This window comes from Callorhinchus milii, unplaced genomic scaffold (genome assembly GCF_018977255.1).
Source record: "Callorhinchus milii isolate IMCB2004 unplaced genomic scaffold, IMCB_Cmil_1.0 Scaffold1, whole genome shotgun sequence".
Taxonomy (NCBI): domain Eukaryota; kingdom Metazoa; phylum Chordata; class Chondrichthyes; order Chimaeriformes; family Callorhinchidae; genus Callorhinchus; species Callorhinchus milii.
In genome coordinates this window covers 109,024,615-109,042,035 of record NW_024704742.1, presented here as the reverse complement: position 1 = coordinate 109,042,035, position 17,421 = coordinate 109,024,615, and the positions used below count along the sequence as shown (strand labels likewise).

Sequence of the window (17,421 nt, the reverse complement as noted above, 5' to 3'; positions counted from 1 at the left end):
CATCTACCCATCAAACTTCCCAAAGATTCCTTACTAAGGATTCCCTTTAGAAATCTCACAAGTTGTTATCTATTATCTTTGGTATTTAAGCATGCTTGTCATTAACTGTCTTTCCTGTTTGTCTTTTTCTCACAGTCAAGCTGCCTTGTTTGAAGATTGAAGACTCGCGGTACCACTGTGACCTATTGGGCCTTTTCTATAGCTCTCAGTGTGCAGATGTGGCATTTTGTTGCAAAGGTGGACAAGAAGTGGCCAGAGCTCATAGGGTTGTGCTGTGCACAGTGAGCCAGGTTTTTATGTTCCTGTTTGGTGTGGCGAATGCCTGTGAACTCGATGACTCTTCAGGAAGAAGCACTCTCGATCTGTTTGTCACAGACCCAAAGGACATTAAGCTGGCTCCTAACCAAGATCTACATTATAACAGACACCCTATAAGAGTTATCATTAGAGACTCGCTGCTGTGTGCCAGCTACCCAGAGATCTTGAAGTTCATTTACACAGGTATGTGAACTGTACCTGTGAGCACTTAAGAAACAATATCAAAAATATTGAGTGTGGGCGTCACAGCGCCTTGGGACGTCCTTCAACGTGAAAGGTGTTATACAAATGTATTGTTGCTGTTGTTTTGCATTGTCTAAACACTCCCATTTTTACTAACACTAAAAACAGATAATAATAATAATCCTTGCATTTGATATAATGCCTTATCACGTCTTCGAGATGTCTCAAAACGTTTCACAGAATACACTGTAAAGTGAATTGACTGTGTATTTTGTATATTTTGTGCAGATGCTAAATTAAGCCCGAATTGAAGACTTTTCCACCATTCTGTGCAATCAAAATGGTCTTCCAAGGTTTAAGAATAGGTGAAATTTGGGTCCATTGTGTTTACCTTATGTCTGTTCATTGAGCTGAGTCAGAAAAATTATCAAACTCTCTTTGTTGGGTTTGAAAAAATGCTGTTTGTGACAGGAGATTGCAGACAGTAATTCCTGCTAGTGACCACATGTGGAAACCCTGACCCACAGGAACTCTATTTATGGCTTGGGTTAGGTATTCAGAGGAACCTTGTTACAGTGCGGTTGGTTAGGTCCAATGGTCAATTTGTGGCTATTTCCACTAGTTTGGGATTCGATAACCAGGGGACACAAGTATAAGATAGTGACTAGGGGGACTCTAAAAGAGAATTTAGGAGGAACTACTTCACAGAAATGATAGTGAGATGGTGAAACTTGCTACCTGAAGCGGAAGTTGAATCAAATAGTATAGATGGTTTCAAGAGGATGTTCGACCTTCATGTAAGGGAGAAGGGAATAGAAGCTTATGGGAGGGATTAAAGGAATGGATGGAGACTTGTATGGAGTACAAACACTGGCGTAGACTGTTTCCTAGCTGTACATTCTTTGTAAATCTTTGTAAACTTCCAGGTTGACAGGTCACTGTCGATGTTACTTCCTATGCATTCCGCCCATGCACACTCTCCCATGCATTTGCACAGTAGGAGTAAAATGCTCCTTGACATGAATGTTATAAATTATTCCAGTATATTGTCAGACTATTTCAGTCATGAGAGCTTGAAGATCTTCCCACATTGACAGTGCCGTAGTACTTTAAAAAGATAAATCATTCCCCACTCAAGCAGCGGGAAAAAGTTCTTGTGAGAGGCTGACCTTTGATGGACTACTGAAGGATCTGCTACACAACAGCATATGACGAAACGTTTCAACTTGCCAGAAACTTAAAAAAATTAAAGAGATAAATGAATAACTTTATGTGCAATAATAGAATCCTATCAAAAGAAAGATTGTAAAGTTAAAAACAATAGGACAATAGGAGGAACAATTCTATTTACCAACCTTGGGAGCATATGTTTAGGAGATTTGCCATTCTTAGATGATATCTCCAGACATTTTAATGCCCAGCCAGTTGCACTCTCCTCTCCCCTCCCACTTCCTCTTCCCCATTTGCAAACTCAGAGAATCGCTCTTTTTTTTTGCATTTGTTTCAAATCATTGTGCTGGTGATAAAACTGAATTTTCTTTTCTCCCAATCTGTCACTAGGGGCTGACCTTTGGGAGGAGCTAGAATCCACCCTGTGTAAGAAGCTGACAAACGCAGAACAAGCCAAGCACGTACTGGAGATTGTAAAATGTCTCGTCCCATGTAATGATAAGGTACGCAGTCGATTGATTTTACACAGTACTACTGTCTGGTGCAGCAGAAAAAGCACTGCCAAAGTGGACATTTTCACATCAAACGTAGAGAGAAAGAACCAGCAGGAAATCTGACTTCTTTTAACCTTCCCCCCCCTCTTGGCCCCAACAGCATAGAAATCGCGTTCCATGGAGTATTTGTTCATTTCGTTCTGCAACATTTCCTACATCCTTACATACGTCCATGCTTATCCAGATTTTGGGTAGTTATTTAAGGGAGCTATTCAACAGTATAAACTGTTGGGAATCTGTTCTACATATTTTTGTCTGGACTAATTGGTCTTCGCTTCATGACCTTTCGTGGGACTTGCTTCAAAATGAAGACAATATATAAGAATTTGCCAAATTCTGAACACTCTAAAATAAACAGAGTAAATCTAAATACAGGTGGAATTTCTTCACTTAGGGATCATCGTTGTTGATCTTTTTAACATCAACAACAACAACATTACATTTATAGAGCGCCTTTCACATCAGGAGGACGTCCTAAAGCGCTGGAACGTCTCCTACTCCTACTTCACTTCATTGATTCAAAGTATTTAATTCATGATCAAAATTCACACTCAGATCCATGTTCACCTTTGTCAGCAACAAGCTCGTCAAACTCTTTTACATGAAAAAAACACCTCAATCCTTAGACTAGAATATTCAACAAGTCTACCTGTCCCGGTGGATGTAAAGATCCCATGGCACTATTCGAAAAGAAAAAGAAGGTTTTTGGCCAACAACCCTGCAAATAAAATTGGTTACTCACAAACTGGTTGTTTGTGGGACATTAACAATAAATAATAATCCTGGCATCTAATATAGTGGTTTTCACATCGGAAGGATGCTTCAAAGCACTTCACAGAAGTTGGCTATTGTGTTTGCTACAAGGACACAGTCACTACACCTTATATTAAATTCTGTGCAGCGATTTGAGACATATCAGATATTGCATTCTGGTAATATTTTGTCATTTAACAGTGTGTTTTGTGTAAACTAACACAAAGCAGCAAGCTTTCTCTTTACAATGTATAAGGTATAATGGAACTTTTAAACAGTGTTAACAGTAATTAGTGATCAGCCTGCACATGGAATGAACATTTGAAACAATTTGTAACTAACTAATTTAAAAAATATCTTTGATACCAGATAATAATGGGACAAAATTTGCAGTATTCCTTAAAGTGTTTCTTGTTTAAAGAACCTTTTAAAGAACACTAGTGGGTGCCAGGTAAGTTCTCCAGGGACGTTCCTCTCAGGTACGTTCTCCAGGGACATTCTGCTCAGGGTTCCAGTGCTTTGTTATCCCGAAGTGATTACGATTATATTGCGTACATTGGACTCAAGGTTATTTTCTTTGATGAATGTTGATTTTCTGGGAGCATATCTACCTAGGAAGGCACAAATTTGTGCTCTGCCAGACCCAAAAAATTACATTTGTTATGGGCCCAGAGCCCAGAGGCTACGGGCTTATTTATGCCTGCCTGATCCATGAAAGTTAATGATTTGGCCCAGTAGAGCATGCATTTCGGCCCTTCCTGGCAGATTAATTCTTGGATAGTAACATTAAGTGAAATCCCTAGACAAAGGCACCACTGTTGGTGTTCCTTATATAAATTAAGGAACATTTTAAGGAAAACTGCAAATTGTATTTACAAAGTGGCTGCTCTAATTGTGGGAATTGTCTAACACTGAACTCGAATGAATAATGTAGCTAGTGAAACATCTGGCATTTGATCATATGGAACTGTGTGCAATAGTTGGGGAAGTATTCTTTAAATAACAATAATACTGCATCACCAGAATGGGAAATCACTGTTACAAATAGCTCTCAGATCACTGCTGGTGGCACATCCTATTTCCTCGACAAATATAGGCTGGTATCCCCAGGGAATGGGCAGTCAACCAGGTCACGGGAGTATTGGAACAAGCAAAAGTATTCAGCGTTGTGCAGCTGCACATAGACTCACTCATGGAAACTATAATTCCCAGACCCATGCTTAAATATTTTGCTAGAACCTCAATTCTGATTTTGGAAGATTCAATCGACAGAGTTGAAAGAGCTGTCTGAGGAAACAGGAATGATGAAATCTAGCTGTGTTTGTTTCCTATCTTCCAGATGCTGTGTTCCAGCCCTGTCACCACTAGAAGATCAAATGCAAAAAGATTGCCTGAAAGCCACTGCTGCACCCTAAGCCTTTTCTTCAAATCGCTCGTCTTGGCTGATGTGGTCTTTAAAATACAAGGTACAAAGTCCAGCGTTGACTGAAGGAGTGAAACCGTTCACCCCAGTGGATACGGGCAGCCTGGTGTGTGTGAATCCAAAAAACAGTTAGAAAGTTGTATCTTACAGAGGCAGAAGAATTCTAACCGCAGTGGTCAGATGAAACCTTATAGTTTATGAGTTAATTCCTCAGATAAAGAATCCTTGCACTAAAATCCCTTTAACAGATTTGTTTCTGCTTACAATGTGGGGGTAAAACAAGAACAAAAGGTAAAGTCCAAATGTGCAATACTAGCCAGCCTTTCTGTAAAGGAATTTGTTTTTGCACTACACAGGGAACGGGTGGTTTGTGTTGTTCGATTCTCGTGCTTCTTGTACTTTTCTTTCTATCTGAAAACAATTGGTCAATATCAGAAAATACTGCATTTAACTCTTATCTTGGTGGAGGGCTGAGTGGAATCCATTATGATTGGAATACTAATCCAGCTCTCTGACTGGAATTACGTGGGATTTAACACTCGGTAATAGAATTGTGAAGAAAGGTGGGAGTGTTCTTTAAATAAATAAGCGGCGTTATATATCAGAAAAATAGAAAATACCAGTTGCAAAGAAGAATTGGTGTACAATTCGTAAGTTGTGATTGAATGTGCAAAAAACACATCGTAGCAGTAATCCCACTCAGTTAAAGTACTATTTACAGAGGCAGAAAGAGTCCAGAACATGGCAATAAATAACAGCCGTGTTTGTATTGGGCAAGTGGCATTGGACAATGCTAAGCGGTGTTTTGATCAATCCACAAAGCATTGTATTTTATTATTTCAATGTTGTGCCTGATCTGAGAGACTTATAAATCATGCATTTGGTGTTATTTCAACCGAAATGCATCATTTTAGTTGTTGCAAATTCTTCTTTACAACTGGAGATACCAGTTTGAACCCATATACAGTTATTTCACTTAAATTTCTTTGTTATACTTTTAAAGCCTACTAAGCTCTTGAACTACTGAATATGCACTGATGAGAGGATGAGTCAATCATGTTCTGCCAGGTCTCCTTAGCAGCAGTCAACTTCTAAGGGATACATAACAGCAGCTTATGTGATCTTACTTTATTTTTTTGACTTGAGATCTATCTCTGAGCTACAACAACAACTTATATAGCACCCTCTATACAGGACAGCATCTCAGAACTCTTAACAGTGGCGGAGCCTGACTCCAAGCCGGGGGGAATTGGAGGTGGCTGTAAGCACCGTTGAAGAGGAAAGTTTTCAGGCGGGACTTGAAAGAGGGGAGAGAGGGGGCAAGGCAGAGGGACTGAGGGAAAGTGTTCCAGAATTTTGGGGTGTAGTGGCTGAAAGTGGCCGATGGTGGGGCGGAGAGTGTGAGGGACGAGCATGAGGCCGGTGCCAGTCGAGCGGAGGGGCTGGGTGGTGGACTGGGGAGTGAGGAGGTCAGAGAGGTAGGGAGGTGCCGGGGAGTGAATGGATTTGATGAGCTAATGCTGATGCAGCCTGTCCCTAACATGGTTTACTTTGTACTTTGACAAAATCTGGCATATTTACTCCATCTCAGATGAATTTTAAGGGGCTTGAATGCACTCGGCTTTTTTTCTTTTGCCAACACATTTTGAAAATGAAACTTGTTTTGCCCCTCATATCTCTGTAGTTGCACTGGTCGGGTGTTAACCTAGGCAATTGATAGCTCATGTGCAAAAGTTGCCTTTCCATGATAATAACATGAAACTTGAACCGTCCAAGAGAGGAATGCAAATTATCCAGAGAAGTTGTGAATTTGTGTTGAGAGAAATTGTTCAAAGATCAAACACTAGAGGTCCTAAATTTTGTTGTTAAAAATGACTTATGCAAATTAAGATGGGTGACGTAATTTGGGGAGTTCATAGGGAGGCTAGCATTAATTGTAGCCCTAAATTCCTGTGAGTTGTTCGTGCCTATTTATTGGCAATACAATAGTCCTGTGCAAATCATTAAATAGATCTTAGCTCAGCGTGAGTTATGCAGCACAGCGGCTATAGTTGTGCAGAATTTCCCCTTGAGAAGAAAGCATTCACAATAATAAATGCATTTGATATAACCTCTCATCACGTCTTTGAGACGTCTCAAAGCGCTTCACCAAATATACTGTAAAGTGAATTGACTGTATATTTTGTGGGCGAAACTCATTCATTTCTCCACTATACTGTCCCCATGTTAAAGGACACATGCAAGATGCTTGTGTGCTTGAATCTATGCCCTAAACATTATCCCGTTCTATTCGTGTCTTTGCTCTAGCTTTCAGTTCATTGAGTACCATCCTAACCTTCATCCAGAACAAGTTGAGCCTCTGGCTGTGACTTCAGACATCCATTCCTAATTTCCCTACGCTGCATACAGTAACCAGTGGCCCTGAAAATAATAATAACAATCCTTGCATTTGGTATTGCGCCTTTCACATTGAGAGGATGTCCCAAAATGCTTCAAAAGGATTTTACTGTTTTATTTTTTATTTTATGAAAATTTTATTTTCTAATTTTAAATTTTATTTGTTGTTAAGTTTTACCTCTGTAGTTGCACTGGTCGGTTTATAAAATCTATAGGATTTTATAAAAAGATTTTCTTTCCTTCTCATGACTGCCACTGCTTGGGCCGGCTGGCACCTGAAGCTAACTTACACTTTACTCAGGTGAATGTTTCCCTCTTGACCTCCTTATTGTGACGATCGATAGGTTCCATCTGTCATTGCAGGATCACGTCAGAACATTGAACACACAGTCTAGGCTGACACTGCAACACAGTGTGGGGCAAAGCTCCACTGTCAGAGCTGCTGTCCTTCGGATGAGGCATTAAACCAAGGCCTGTTTACGTCTTCAGGTGGACTTTAAAGATCCCATGGCATTATTTGAAAAAGCGAAGGGAGTTTCTCTCGGTGTCCTGGTCCACAGTCCCCCAAATAAAATTGTTCATTCACCCCATGGCTATTTGTGAGATTTGCATACAAATTGGCTGCAGAGTTTGACTGCAAAATACACAGTAACTACACTTTACAGTAATTCATGTAAAGTGCTTTGAAATGCCTTGACAACGTGATGAGGTGCTATATCAAATGCTGGGATTATTATAAATCCTGAATAAATCCATGTTTTGTCTCTCGAAGGTACGGTGGTGCATGCTCACAGAGCAGTCCTGGTAGCTCGCTGCGAGGTAATGGCTGCAATGTTCAATGGTAACTATGCTGAAACAAAAGCCTGCCTGGTGCCTATTCATGGGGTTTCCAAGGAAACCTTCCTCTCTTTCTTGGAGTATCTGTACACTGATGCCTGCTGCACAGGTAAGGAAACAATTCTGTAGAGATGCAGGCTAGAGGTTGAGGTGTAAATAACAAGGTGGCCATTCTATAATAATAATAATAATAATCCTTGCATTTGATATAGCGCTTTTCACATCGGGAGGACGTCCCAAAGCGCTTCACAGAACACACTGTAAAGTGAATTGACTGTATATTTGTGGGCAAACGCGGCAGCCAATTGCGCACAGCAATGTCCCACAAACAGTCGTAGATTGAAAATGACCAATTTAATTATTGTTTTTGGTTTTTTGGAGGGATTATTATTAGGCGTGTGGAGTAAGGAAACTTGCCCAAGGTTTCGCCCTGCCTGGAATTGAACTCAGGTCTCTCACTTGCAAAGCGAGTGCTCTAACCACTGAGCTACAGGACTCCACAACTCTTTACACCTTCGGCGCTGACAGCATCTCCCGCATTGGATGCACTCTACATCTCACGGAGCAATACGGAACCTCAGCGTCCTGTTCGACTCTCAACTGTCCTTCATACCCCAACATCCATGCCATGACCTGCTCTGCCTTCCCCCAACTCTGCAACATTGCCCGGTTCTGCCACTGTCTCCCACCAAAGGCTGCCGAGACCCTCATACATTCATTCATAACATCCAGGCTCGACTATGCAAAGCCTGTTTGTCGGCCTCCCCAACTCCTCTCGCCGTAAGCTGCAGATCATCCAGAACTCTGCAGCCCATGTCCTCTCCCGAACCAGGCTCTGTGACCCTATCACCCCATCCTCGCCTGACTCCATTGGCTTCCCATCGCACAGAGGATACAGTTCAAGATCCTGGTCCTCACTTTCAAAGCCCTCCATAGCTCCCCCCTACCTCTGCAACCTCCTAACCCCCTACCAACCTGCCCGCTCCCTCCACTCAGCGGACTCTGGCCTGCTTCACGTCCTCCGCCTCGCTCGCCCCATTATTGACGGGCAGGCCTTCAGCCACTTTGCTCCCACCCTCTGGAACTCCATCCTGTAGTCCCTCCGCCTCGCCCCATCCCTTGCCGCCTTCAAGAACTATCTCAAGACCCTCTTCTTCCACCGTGCCTTCGGTCAACCTCCTGCCCCACCCCACCCCAATTCCAACCCCCAGCTCGGGGTCCAAAACTGATTGTCCAGTGCCTTGGGACGTTCTTCTGACGTGAAAGGCGCTATACAAATGTAATTTGGCTGTTGTTAATCTTTCTTTAATGCTGCATTCAAAGCAATAGCCAGCAATATAAGCATTGGATTAGCTGTAAATATAAACAATGATTTTTTGGGATGGATTTCTACAGCTTAATGTAATTGAGAGTCACCATACGCAACCCAATCTGTTCCTGCAGATCTGCTAAGTAACTTCATAGTCATTCCTCCTATTTGGGAGTCAGTTTCTAAGTCTGTGTTTTTGTGTTTCCTGTTTCACTGATGAAACCAGGTTCTCTCTCTGCTCGAGGCTAAGTCACAAAGTCACAAATGCAGATAGATGCGCACAAATGCAGCTAAAAGCAGAACGTTGTCTTCAAATGACTAGGGTTCTCTGAAATTTACATGCTTGCTATTTTTATTTGTTTGGGATATGTGAGTATTCTTTGTGAGAATCCTTGAAGATGATCCCTTAAGGCTCCCACACCCATATGGGAAGAAATTTCATCTGAATCTAGATTTTCTTAGCATTTCAAAGCATCCAGAATTTGGCAAATTGTTGAATTCAGCCTGTCAGCCTGGCTCAGATGTCAGCCTGGCTCAGACGTCAACCTGGCTCAGACGTCAGCCTGGCTCAGGTGTCAGCCTGGTATGTTTTGCCCACAAAATGTATAGTCAATTCACTTTACTTTATATTCTGTGAAGCACTTTGAGAAGTCTCAACAATGTATTAAGGCGCTGTATCAAATGTAAATATTATTTGACGGTGAATGAAGTATTTAAAATAATGAAAGGAATTGACAGGTTAGATAGTGGGCAACTTTTCCACTTGGTTACAGGGATCTGCTATCTGCCTTAAAATCAGAATCAAGGGAGTTAAATGTGAGGTCAGGTAACATTTCTTCCCAGAGAAGGTTATGAAGGTGTGGAAGATTCTGCCCCAGAAAGCTGTAGAAGTGGAATCAATGATGATGTTTAAAAAATAGATAGTACTTGGGTAGTTGACGTATGATGGTGACAACGTAGGGTATTGGGATTAGAATATCTGACAAGGTCTAATAAACTGGTGGAACAGGCTCAGGGGGCTGAATGGTCTCCTGCTGTGCCTGTTGCCTCTGTTCCTATATCAGTCTGGCTTATTATAGTCTTACAGTAAGTGCTATATCAGATGCAAAGGATTATTATAATTTGATCTCAACTTTGAAGCCTATTTTCTGTAGATCCTGTGCCAAATTTTAATGCTCTGAAACACTAGGAAGATAAGAGCAAAACTACACTCTGTCGTCAAAAAATAGTTTAATATTTGTAAATCCATGACTCAGTTGTATGTAGTTATGTACTGAGGGTCTTGACAAGATCAGAACTGGCTGATGAAAGTCAAGGCAACAATGGGGGATGGTAAAGTTGTGTATTAAGTATTGTTGACCTTAATACTTTTAGCAGGATGGTTCTATGCTTTATCGACTTGTTTAATTTTTTCCCACCAGCCAGCATTCTCCAGGCCATGGCCCTGTTCATTTGCGCAGAAATGTATCAAGTACCCAGACTGCAGCAGATCTGTGAATCGTACATTGTCACTCAGCTACAGAGCATGCCCAGCAGAGAGCTGACATCAACCAATCTCAGTATTGTCAATCTACTGAAAAAGGCCAAAGTAAGTACACAATTGGGGAACTGAAATATGTGGCTAGTTTGTCAGGTAGCGATTTTTTCTTTTCTGCAAAAATAGCGTTTGTTTTACACACATGTTTGAATTTCATTACACATTTGATTGAAAATAAACTTTTGGATATAATGATAATAATGATGATCCTTTGATATAGCGCCTTATCACATCTTCAACGCATCTCAAAGCTCTTCACAGGATATACAGTAAAGTGGATTGACTGTGTATTTTGTGGATGAAACAATATGGATGCAAGTTAAAATAGGGCTTTTGAGCTGTGAAAATGAGTTCTCTGAGGGGCCCTATGAAGGTAATAACAATGAGAATCCTTACAATTGTGGTAGCGCCTTTCACATCAGGAGGACATCCCAAAGTGCTTTTCAGGATTTATTGTAAAGAGTAGTGACTGTTTTGTGGGCAAGCATGTTTACAAGATGCTAAATAGGATAGAGGACATTAGAGAACAAAAATGTCAGATTTTGTTATGCGGAGAAATTTCATCTGGGTTTTAGATTTATTAAATTTTTTATGTTGCATTTTAGATTGTCCAGATTTAGGCAACTTCATAAATTTATTTTAACATTGCAAGTTTTCAGCAGCTGTTAAAAGAACTTGTGTGTGAATCTGGAAGAAGAGAGGTAGATTTGAGTGTCATCAGCAAACATGTGGAAATTTACATGCTACTAGTTACAAACATACAAATTTAAATATACATAACTGAATCTGAGGGCATCTGTTAATAAATGCATGTGATGTAAACAGCACTTGGAAGTGTTCTGTGGGTTGTGTAATGCTGCCAATGTCGTCAGTCAGCATATCTGCTCTGCCCACTGGTGGTGACAGAAGTGAGTGTTTGCATTGGGAGTAGACGATGGTGTTAGAAAAGTTGGTCATAATGTGTTGGATTACTTCATGATGTGCACTGGGGCCAACAAAGTTTTGGATCCCTTTTAGTTGGCAATAGTAAAAGGATAAAGGGTCAGAACAGCAGTTACTGATCACTGACTTAAATTGTCTCAAAGCACTTCACAGAGCTTTCTGTAAACAACAAACAACAACAAAATTACATTTGTATAGCGCCTTTCACATCGGGAGGACGACCCAAGTGTATTTGTAGGTGACACAGCAGCCAATTTGTGCACAGTAGTGTCCTACAAATGGCCAGGAGGTGAATAACCAATTTAACTGGAAGATTCTTGGCCAGGACACTGGGAGAAACTCTTCTCTTTTTGAATTGTGTCTTGCCTTCTTTTAAAATCTACATGAATAGGCAGACAAATATCAAATTAATGTCTTGACTGAAGGACGGGACCTCCAACAAAGCAGTGTTCCTCCAATAGCGCATTGGAGTGCCACCTTAGACCGTGAGCTGGTCATAATAATCCTAATAATAATATTTTTATTTGATATAGCACCTTTCAAGCCAGGAGAATGTTTCAAAATGCACCACAAGATTTGCTGTAAAGTGTAGTGATGGTATAATTTTGTAGGTGAATGTGGCAGCCAATTTGCACACAGCAGCCTGAAGTGAATGACATATCTTAACATCTCATCTGAAGGAATGGGACCTCTGATAATGCAGAGTTCCTCCAGCACTGCTCTGGAGTGTCAGCCTAGACTGTGAGTTTAAAGATGTAGGGCTTGAACTCACAACCTTAAAGCCAAGAGTGGTACCAACTGAGTCTAGCTGACACCTACTTGGGATCCATAGAAAGGTACAAATTTGCTACACTTGAAGTCAACTTTACAAGGAATCTACTTAATCTAACTCCAGGTCCTGGTTCATTCATTTTAAATTTCTTTTCTCCAAAAATTAATTTAAGTCCTTAACAGATATTATTCCAAAATGAATGACTATACAGTATTATGAAAAGGATCATTACTCTTAGCACTTTAATAGTTAAAAATATTGTACAATTGGTGAAGCCTAATCTCGGGATTAAACAAGACACTGCAGCCACCTTCAGGAGCCTTTATAAATAGATGGAAAACTTGATATGGTTAGAGGTTTACATACCTCCACACCTCAGGCGCTGACAGCATCACCATCCATGGTTGCACACTCCACCTTACTAAGCCAGTCCAGAACCTTGGTGTCTTGTTTGACCCTCAACTATCCGTTCTGTGCCATGACCCTCTCTGCTTTCCCCCACCTCAGCAACATCGCCCGACTGCCACTGTCTCACACCGTAGGCTGCCGAAACCCTCATACATGCTTTCATTACATCGAGGCTCGTCTATGCAAACTCCTTGCTTGTCGGCCTCCCCAACTCCTCTCTCCACTGGCTGCAGATAATCTAGAACTCTGCAGCTCGTTTCCTCTCCCACACCAGGCTCCATGATCCTATCACATCCATCCTTGCTCGACTCCACTGGCTTCCCATCACACATAGGTTACAGTTCAAGATCCTGGTCCTCACCTTCAAGGACCTTCATGGTCTTGCTCCCCCCTACCTCTGTGACCTCCTAACCCCCTACCATCCAGCTCGCTCCCTCCCCGATCCTGACCCGCAGCTCAGGTCCGAAACTCTTACTGTACAGTGCCTTGGGACGTCCTCCTGACGTGAAAGACGCTATACAAATGTAATTTTGTTGTTGTTGTTTACTGCTCTTTTGCAGGTGCCGAAATAGTGACATAAGTAGAATTACTCATGATATATAAAACAAACAGATAGAAGAAAAAGTGCATAATGTCTTCCTGAACTTTATATTTGGTTGGGGAAAAAGCAAGTGTTTACTGTGAACAAGAGCCTGCTTGTCATGGGACACATTGACCTAATAAGTGTTGCAAGACCGGAACTGAAATGTACGGTCATTGGATGTTACTCCAGGTGGGCGAACAAATAAAATCTTGTTGCTCTTGGGACATTACAGTGAACTAAGTTTCAACATCATAGATCTGTCGTTAATGGGAAATCTCAATATATCAGCTCCACACTCCTACACAACCAACAGTGAACTGTGCAAGCCATTTTTGTGATTGTGCCAAGTGGGTGAATGAAGTTTGGGGCAGTATAAAAAAAACCATAAAAGGCAGCATTTGTGAAGTTGGATTTCTTAGATTTGGAATTCCCAATGAAAATATTTCTGGTGTCAGTGCAAGCAGTGCCAAAGGCAGCAACAACCAATCAGGCCTGATAGAATACTGTCCTCTGTCTTTTCTGTAATAAGTGTGAAGTGTGAAATTTGAAGAATTTTCCTCAGATGGCAAAGAATTAGTTTGGAGAGTTGAGTGGTTTTGATATCTTTGTGCACATATTGTACATAACCCACACTCAGCAATCTTAATGTATAAGCAGAATAATGAATCAGCAGCGTTTGCACAAAATAACATTTAAATAGTGTTCATTTTTATGTTTTATGTTTAAATTAAAAATCAGATTTTCATCAGTATGGCAAATCAGTTAAGTTCAAAACCAGTTTTGGTGTCACTGATATCATATGTTTCATTAGCTGGTATCAAGCAGATCACAGATAATTGCTAGATTGGGGTATTTATTGAAAAGACAAAGTGAATTCACCATTACAAATGTATGAGCAGTAAATAGTAATTTAGGAAATAAAATACATGATGCAGAAGAAGACTAAGGCATTTAGTATAATATAATATGCATCAGTATAGGAATGGAACCTTTACTGGGGTAATACAGCCTAAAATGTGAATAAGAAAATTCCTGTATTACTATATACCCATTCTGCCAGGATAAATATTGAGAATACCTAACATTTTACTTATTTGGAATACATTAGACCAAGCATTGTTCTTTGAGATTTATTTTTACTCCAGACATTCAATACTTTTAGAGCACTTGCCTTGCAAGTGAGGACTTGGGTTTGATTCACAGCAGGGCGAAACGTTGGGAAAGTTTCCTTACTCCACATGCCTCGGTTTACCTAGCAGTAAGTAGGAACCCAGTTGTTAATTGATTGGCGGATCGCTTTTCTGGTCGTAATAATCCCTTAAAAAAAACACTCAATACACAAATGTTTGTGGGGCACTGCAGTGCACAATTGGCTGCTGCGTTCCGCCCACAAAATATAGTCTATTCACTTTACAGTATATTCTGTGAAGCGCTTTGAGACGTTTCGAAGATGTCAAATGGAAGGATTATTATTATTATTGTTTAACATGTTCAGGTGCCAGTTTGGCTCAGAGGTAGCACCTTAATGTTGGAGTCAGAAGGTTCTGGGTTCAAGGCCTACATTTGGACCTGAGTCTCTAATCACAGCTGAACTTGAAAGCATGTTGGGGGAACTATATTTTCAGAGGTTGTGCCCTTTGTGTGAGATGTTAAACTAAAGTCTCTTCTGCTTGTTCAGATAACATTAAAGATCTTGTGGTATTAATCAAAAAGAGAAGAGTTTTGGGTAACAATTTTCCAAATATAATTGGCCGTTCTCTTCATGGCTGTGTGAAAAGGCGCTGTATTTTTTTGGTCAGCTGGGTGTCTGACACATGGAAAACTCACCATGCTTAAGAATATCCAAACCAAGTTGAAATTTCCATACATACATCCCACCTACACATGGCAATCCCAGAGATTGTTGGAAAGTAATGTGTACTCTCTCCCTGGAGAGATGCATCCTGCTTGTCTAATTCCAAAAAGTATTAGGTGCAGGTTGACAAGAGCCAAGTCTTAGATCCCTCAGAGTACGCGTTGGGGTACTGCTAGAGTTTAACCAGCTAAAACCACATAGCTTGCCATTGAAAAGGCACTGTATCAAATGGAAAAATGTATATAAACAAATTACATACAAATCATTAAAAAGCTCTTACAGTCATGTACACGAAACTATTGACAGTCTTAATAATTTATTCTATTAATAATATTAAGAATACTGAAATGTATCGGTATACTTGCTCGGACCAAACTCTGTACCAAAGCTGCACTCTCCACCTCTCAAAGCCAGTCAGGAACCTCGGTGTTCTGTTCGGCCCTGAGTTGTCCTTTCTCCCTCATATCCGCGCCACAACTGGCACCGCCTTCCATCACCTCCGGAACATCGCAAGACTACCGCATTACCTCACCCCTCACGCTGCTGAAACTCTGGTCCACGCCTTTATCACCTCAAGGCTGGACTATGGGAACCTCTCCTCGCCGGCCTTCCCGCCACCTCCCTCCACACTGCAGGTCATTCAGAACTCTGCAGCTCGTGTAATGTCCCGCACCAGGCTTCGGGACCACATCACTCCCACCCTCGCTCGCCTCCACTGGCTCCCCATCCCCCAGAGGATCGAATTCAAGATCCTCATCCTCATCTACAAGGCCATTCACGGCCTCGCTCCCTCCTACCTCTCCAACCTACTATCCCCCTACTTACCTGCCCGTACCCTCCGTTCCTCTGGCTCCGGTCTGCTCCACATCCCCCGCCCCAACCGCCCTACCATCGGTGGCCGGGCCTTGAGCCTCTCAGCCCCGAGGCTCTGGAACTCTATTCCCAGTGCCTTCGCCGCCTCCTCCCTTTCCTCCTTCAAGGCCGGTCTCAAGACCTTTCTCTTTGACCGTGCCTTCAGCTCCCCTCTCGACTCTCTACCCCCTCCTCACTCCCTCCCTTCCCTCCCCTCACCCTGACCATTTCCCCCCTGCTCGGGTCCTGACCCAACTGCACAGCGCCTTGGGACGTCCTCCCGACGTGAAAGGCGCTCTATAAATGGAATCTTGTTGTTGTTGTTGTTGTACCTCCATCTTGCTTGTTCTGGCTATGCTCCACTGGCGAACAGATCGACTTCAAGATCCTCACACTTATGTTCAAATCCTTTCACTCTCTGGCACCTCCCTCCCTCTCCGACCTCCTCACTCCCCAATCCACCACCCGGCGCCTCTGTTCGACTGGCACCGGCCTCCTGCTTGTCCCACGCGCCCTCCACTCCACTATTGAAGGTCACACTTTAAACCACTATGCCCCAAAACTCTGGAACACTCTCCCTCAATCCTTCGCATTGCCCCCTTTCTCCCCTTTTCCAAGTTCCACCTGAAAACCTTTCTTTTTGACTGTGCTTGTGGTCAGCTCCTCACCCCCCACCCCCCCCAGCCTCGGAGTCAGGCTCCACCACTGTTAAGCGCTCTTGAGACGCTATCCTGAGTAGAGGGTGCTTTATAAGTGCAAGTTGTTGTTGTATAAAGGTTGACATTACTAATTTAAATTTCACACTGTGGCAAGATGCAAGCGATAAAGCCAAACATTTAATGTAGAAATTTGATTTGTTGACCCACAAACAAATTTTGGAATACGAGTCAATGCAACTCATGTTGCCAAAAAGAACACGCTATGACCTAAATATAACAGCCATACAAAAAGTAAAGCACCTACCTTTATTTATCCGTACATCATTGAGAAATACAATTCAGTGCAATTGTAATGCTAATACATTATCCATAGTGGAATTACAAAGTGATTACTTTGTCAATGCTGCAATAGAATGTATGGAGCACAACTTGCATGCATAGATTGAAGATAGAAACTTAACAAAGCAAAGGAAAATGATGTTATATTTACACGTTCCATCTTGTTTTCCAGTTGTGTTGTGTGTATTTGAATGTTGGATCTCTAATTTTCAGTTCCACAATGCTATTCGTTTGTCCACCTGGTTACTTCACTTCATTGCCAGCAACTACCTCATCTTCAGTCAGAAGGTGGAATTTCAGGAGCTGTCTGGTAAGGTTTTAATTCCACTTAACTTTGAGGAATTAAACAGTGGTAAATAGACCCAGCTTAAAACCTCTTCAATGTGTTAAATCGTGGATTCAAAATATACACAAATTCGATGGAATATCATGTCTAAATAGACAGGTTGGTAAGACTCTCACCTCTGCTGCTTTTAAACCAGCCAGAAAATGAAAAAACCCTCATCCTCCTGGCTTTTGAAGAACAAAGT

The 17,421-nt window shown here is 41.7% G+C and overlaps 1 protein-coding gene across 4 annotated transcripts in view; it reads left to right on the top strand.

Moving 5' to 3' along the window:
• rhobtb3 (Rho related BTB domain containing 3) overlaps positions 1 to 17,421 on the top strand; it is a 58,243-nt gene that overhangs the window by 39,868 nt on the left and 954 nt on the right. For 3 of the 4 annotated variants that reach the window (XM_007893086.2, XM_007893087.2, XM_007893089.2), the window contains 6 exons: positions 136 to 501; positions 2,062 to 2,174; positions 4,318 to 4,444; positions 7,571 to 7,744; positions 10,366 to 10,532; positions 17,105 to 17,201. In XM_007893086.2, the coding sequence (XP_007891277.1) occupies positions 136 to 501; positions 2,062 to 2,174; positions 4,318 to 4,444; positions 7,571 to 7,744; positions 10,366 to 10,532; positions 17,105 to 17,201 (1,044 nt within the window). The remainder of the gene's footprint in view (positions 1 to 135; positions 502 to 2,061; positions 2,175 to 4,317; positions 4,445 to 7,570; positions 7,745 to 10,365; positions 10,533 to 17,104; positions 17,202 to 17,421) is intronic. The other variant, XM_007893088.2, reaches the window with a different exon arrangement.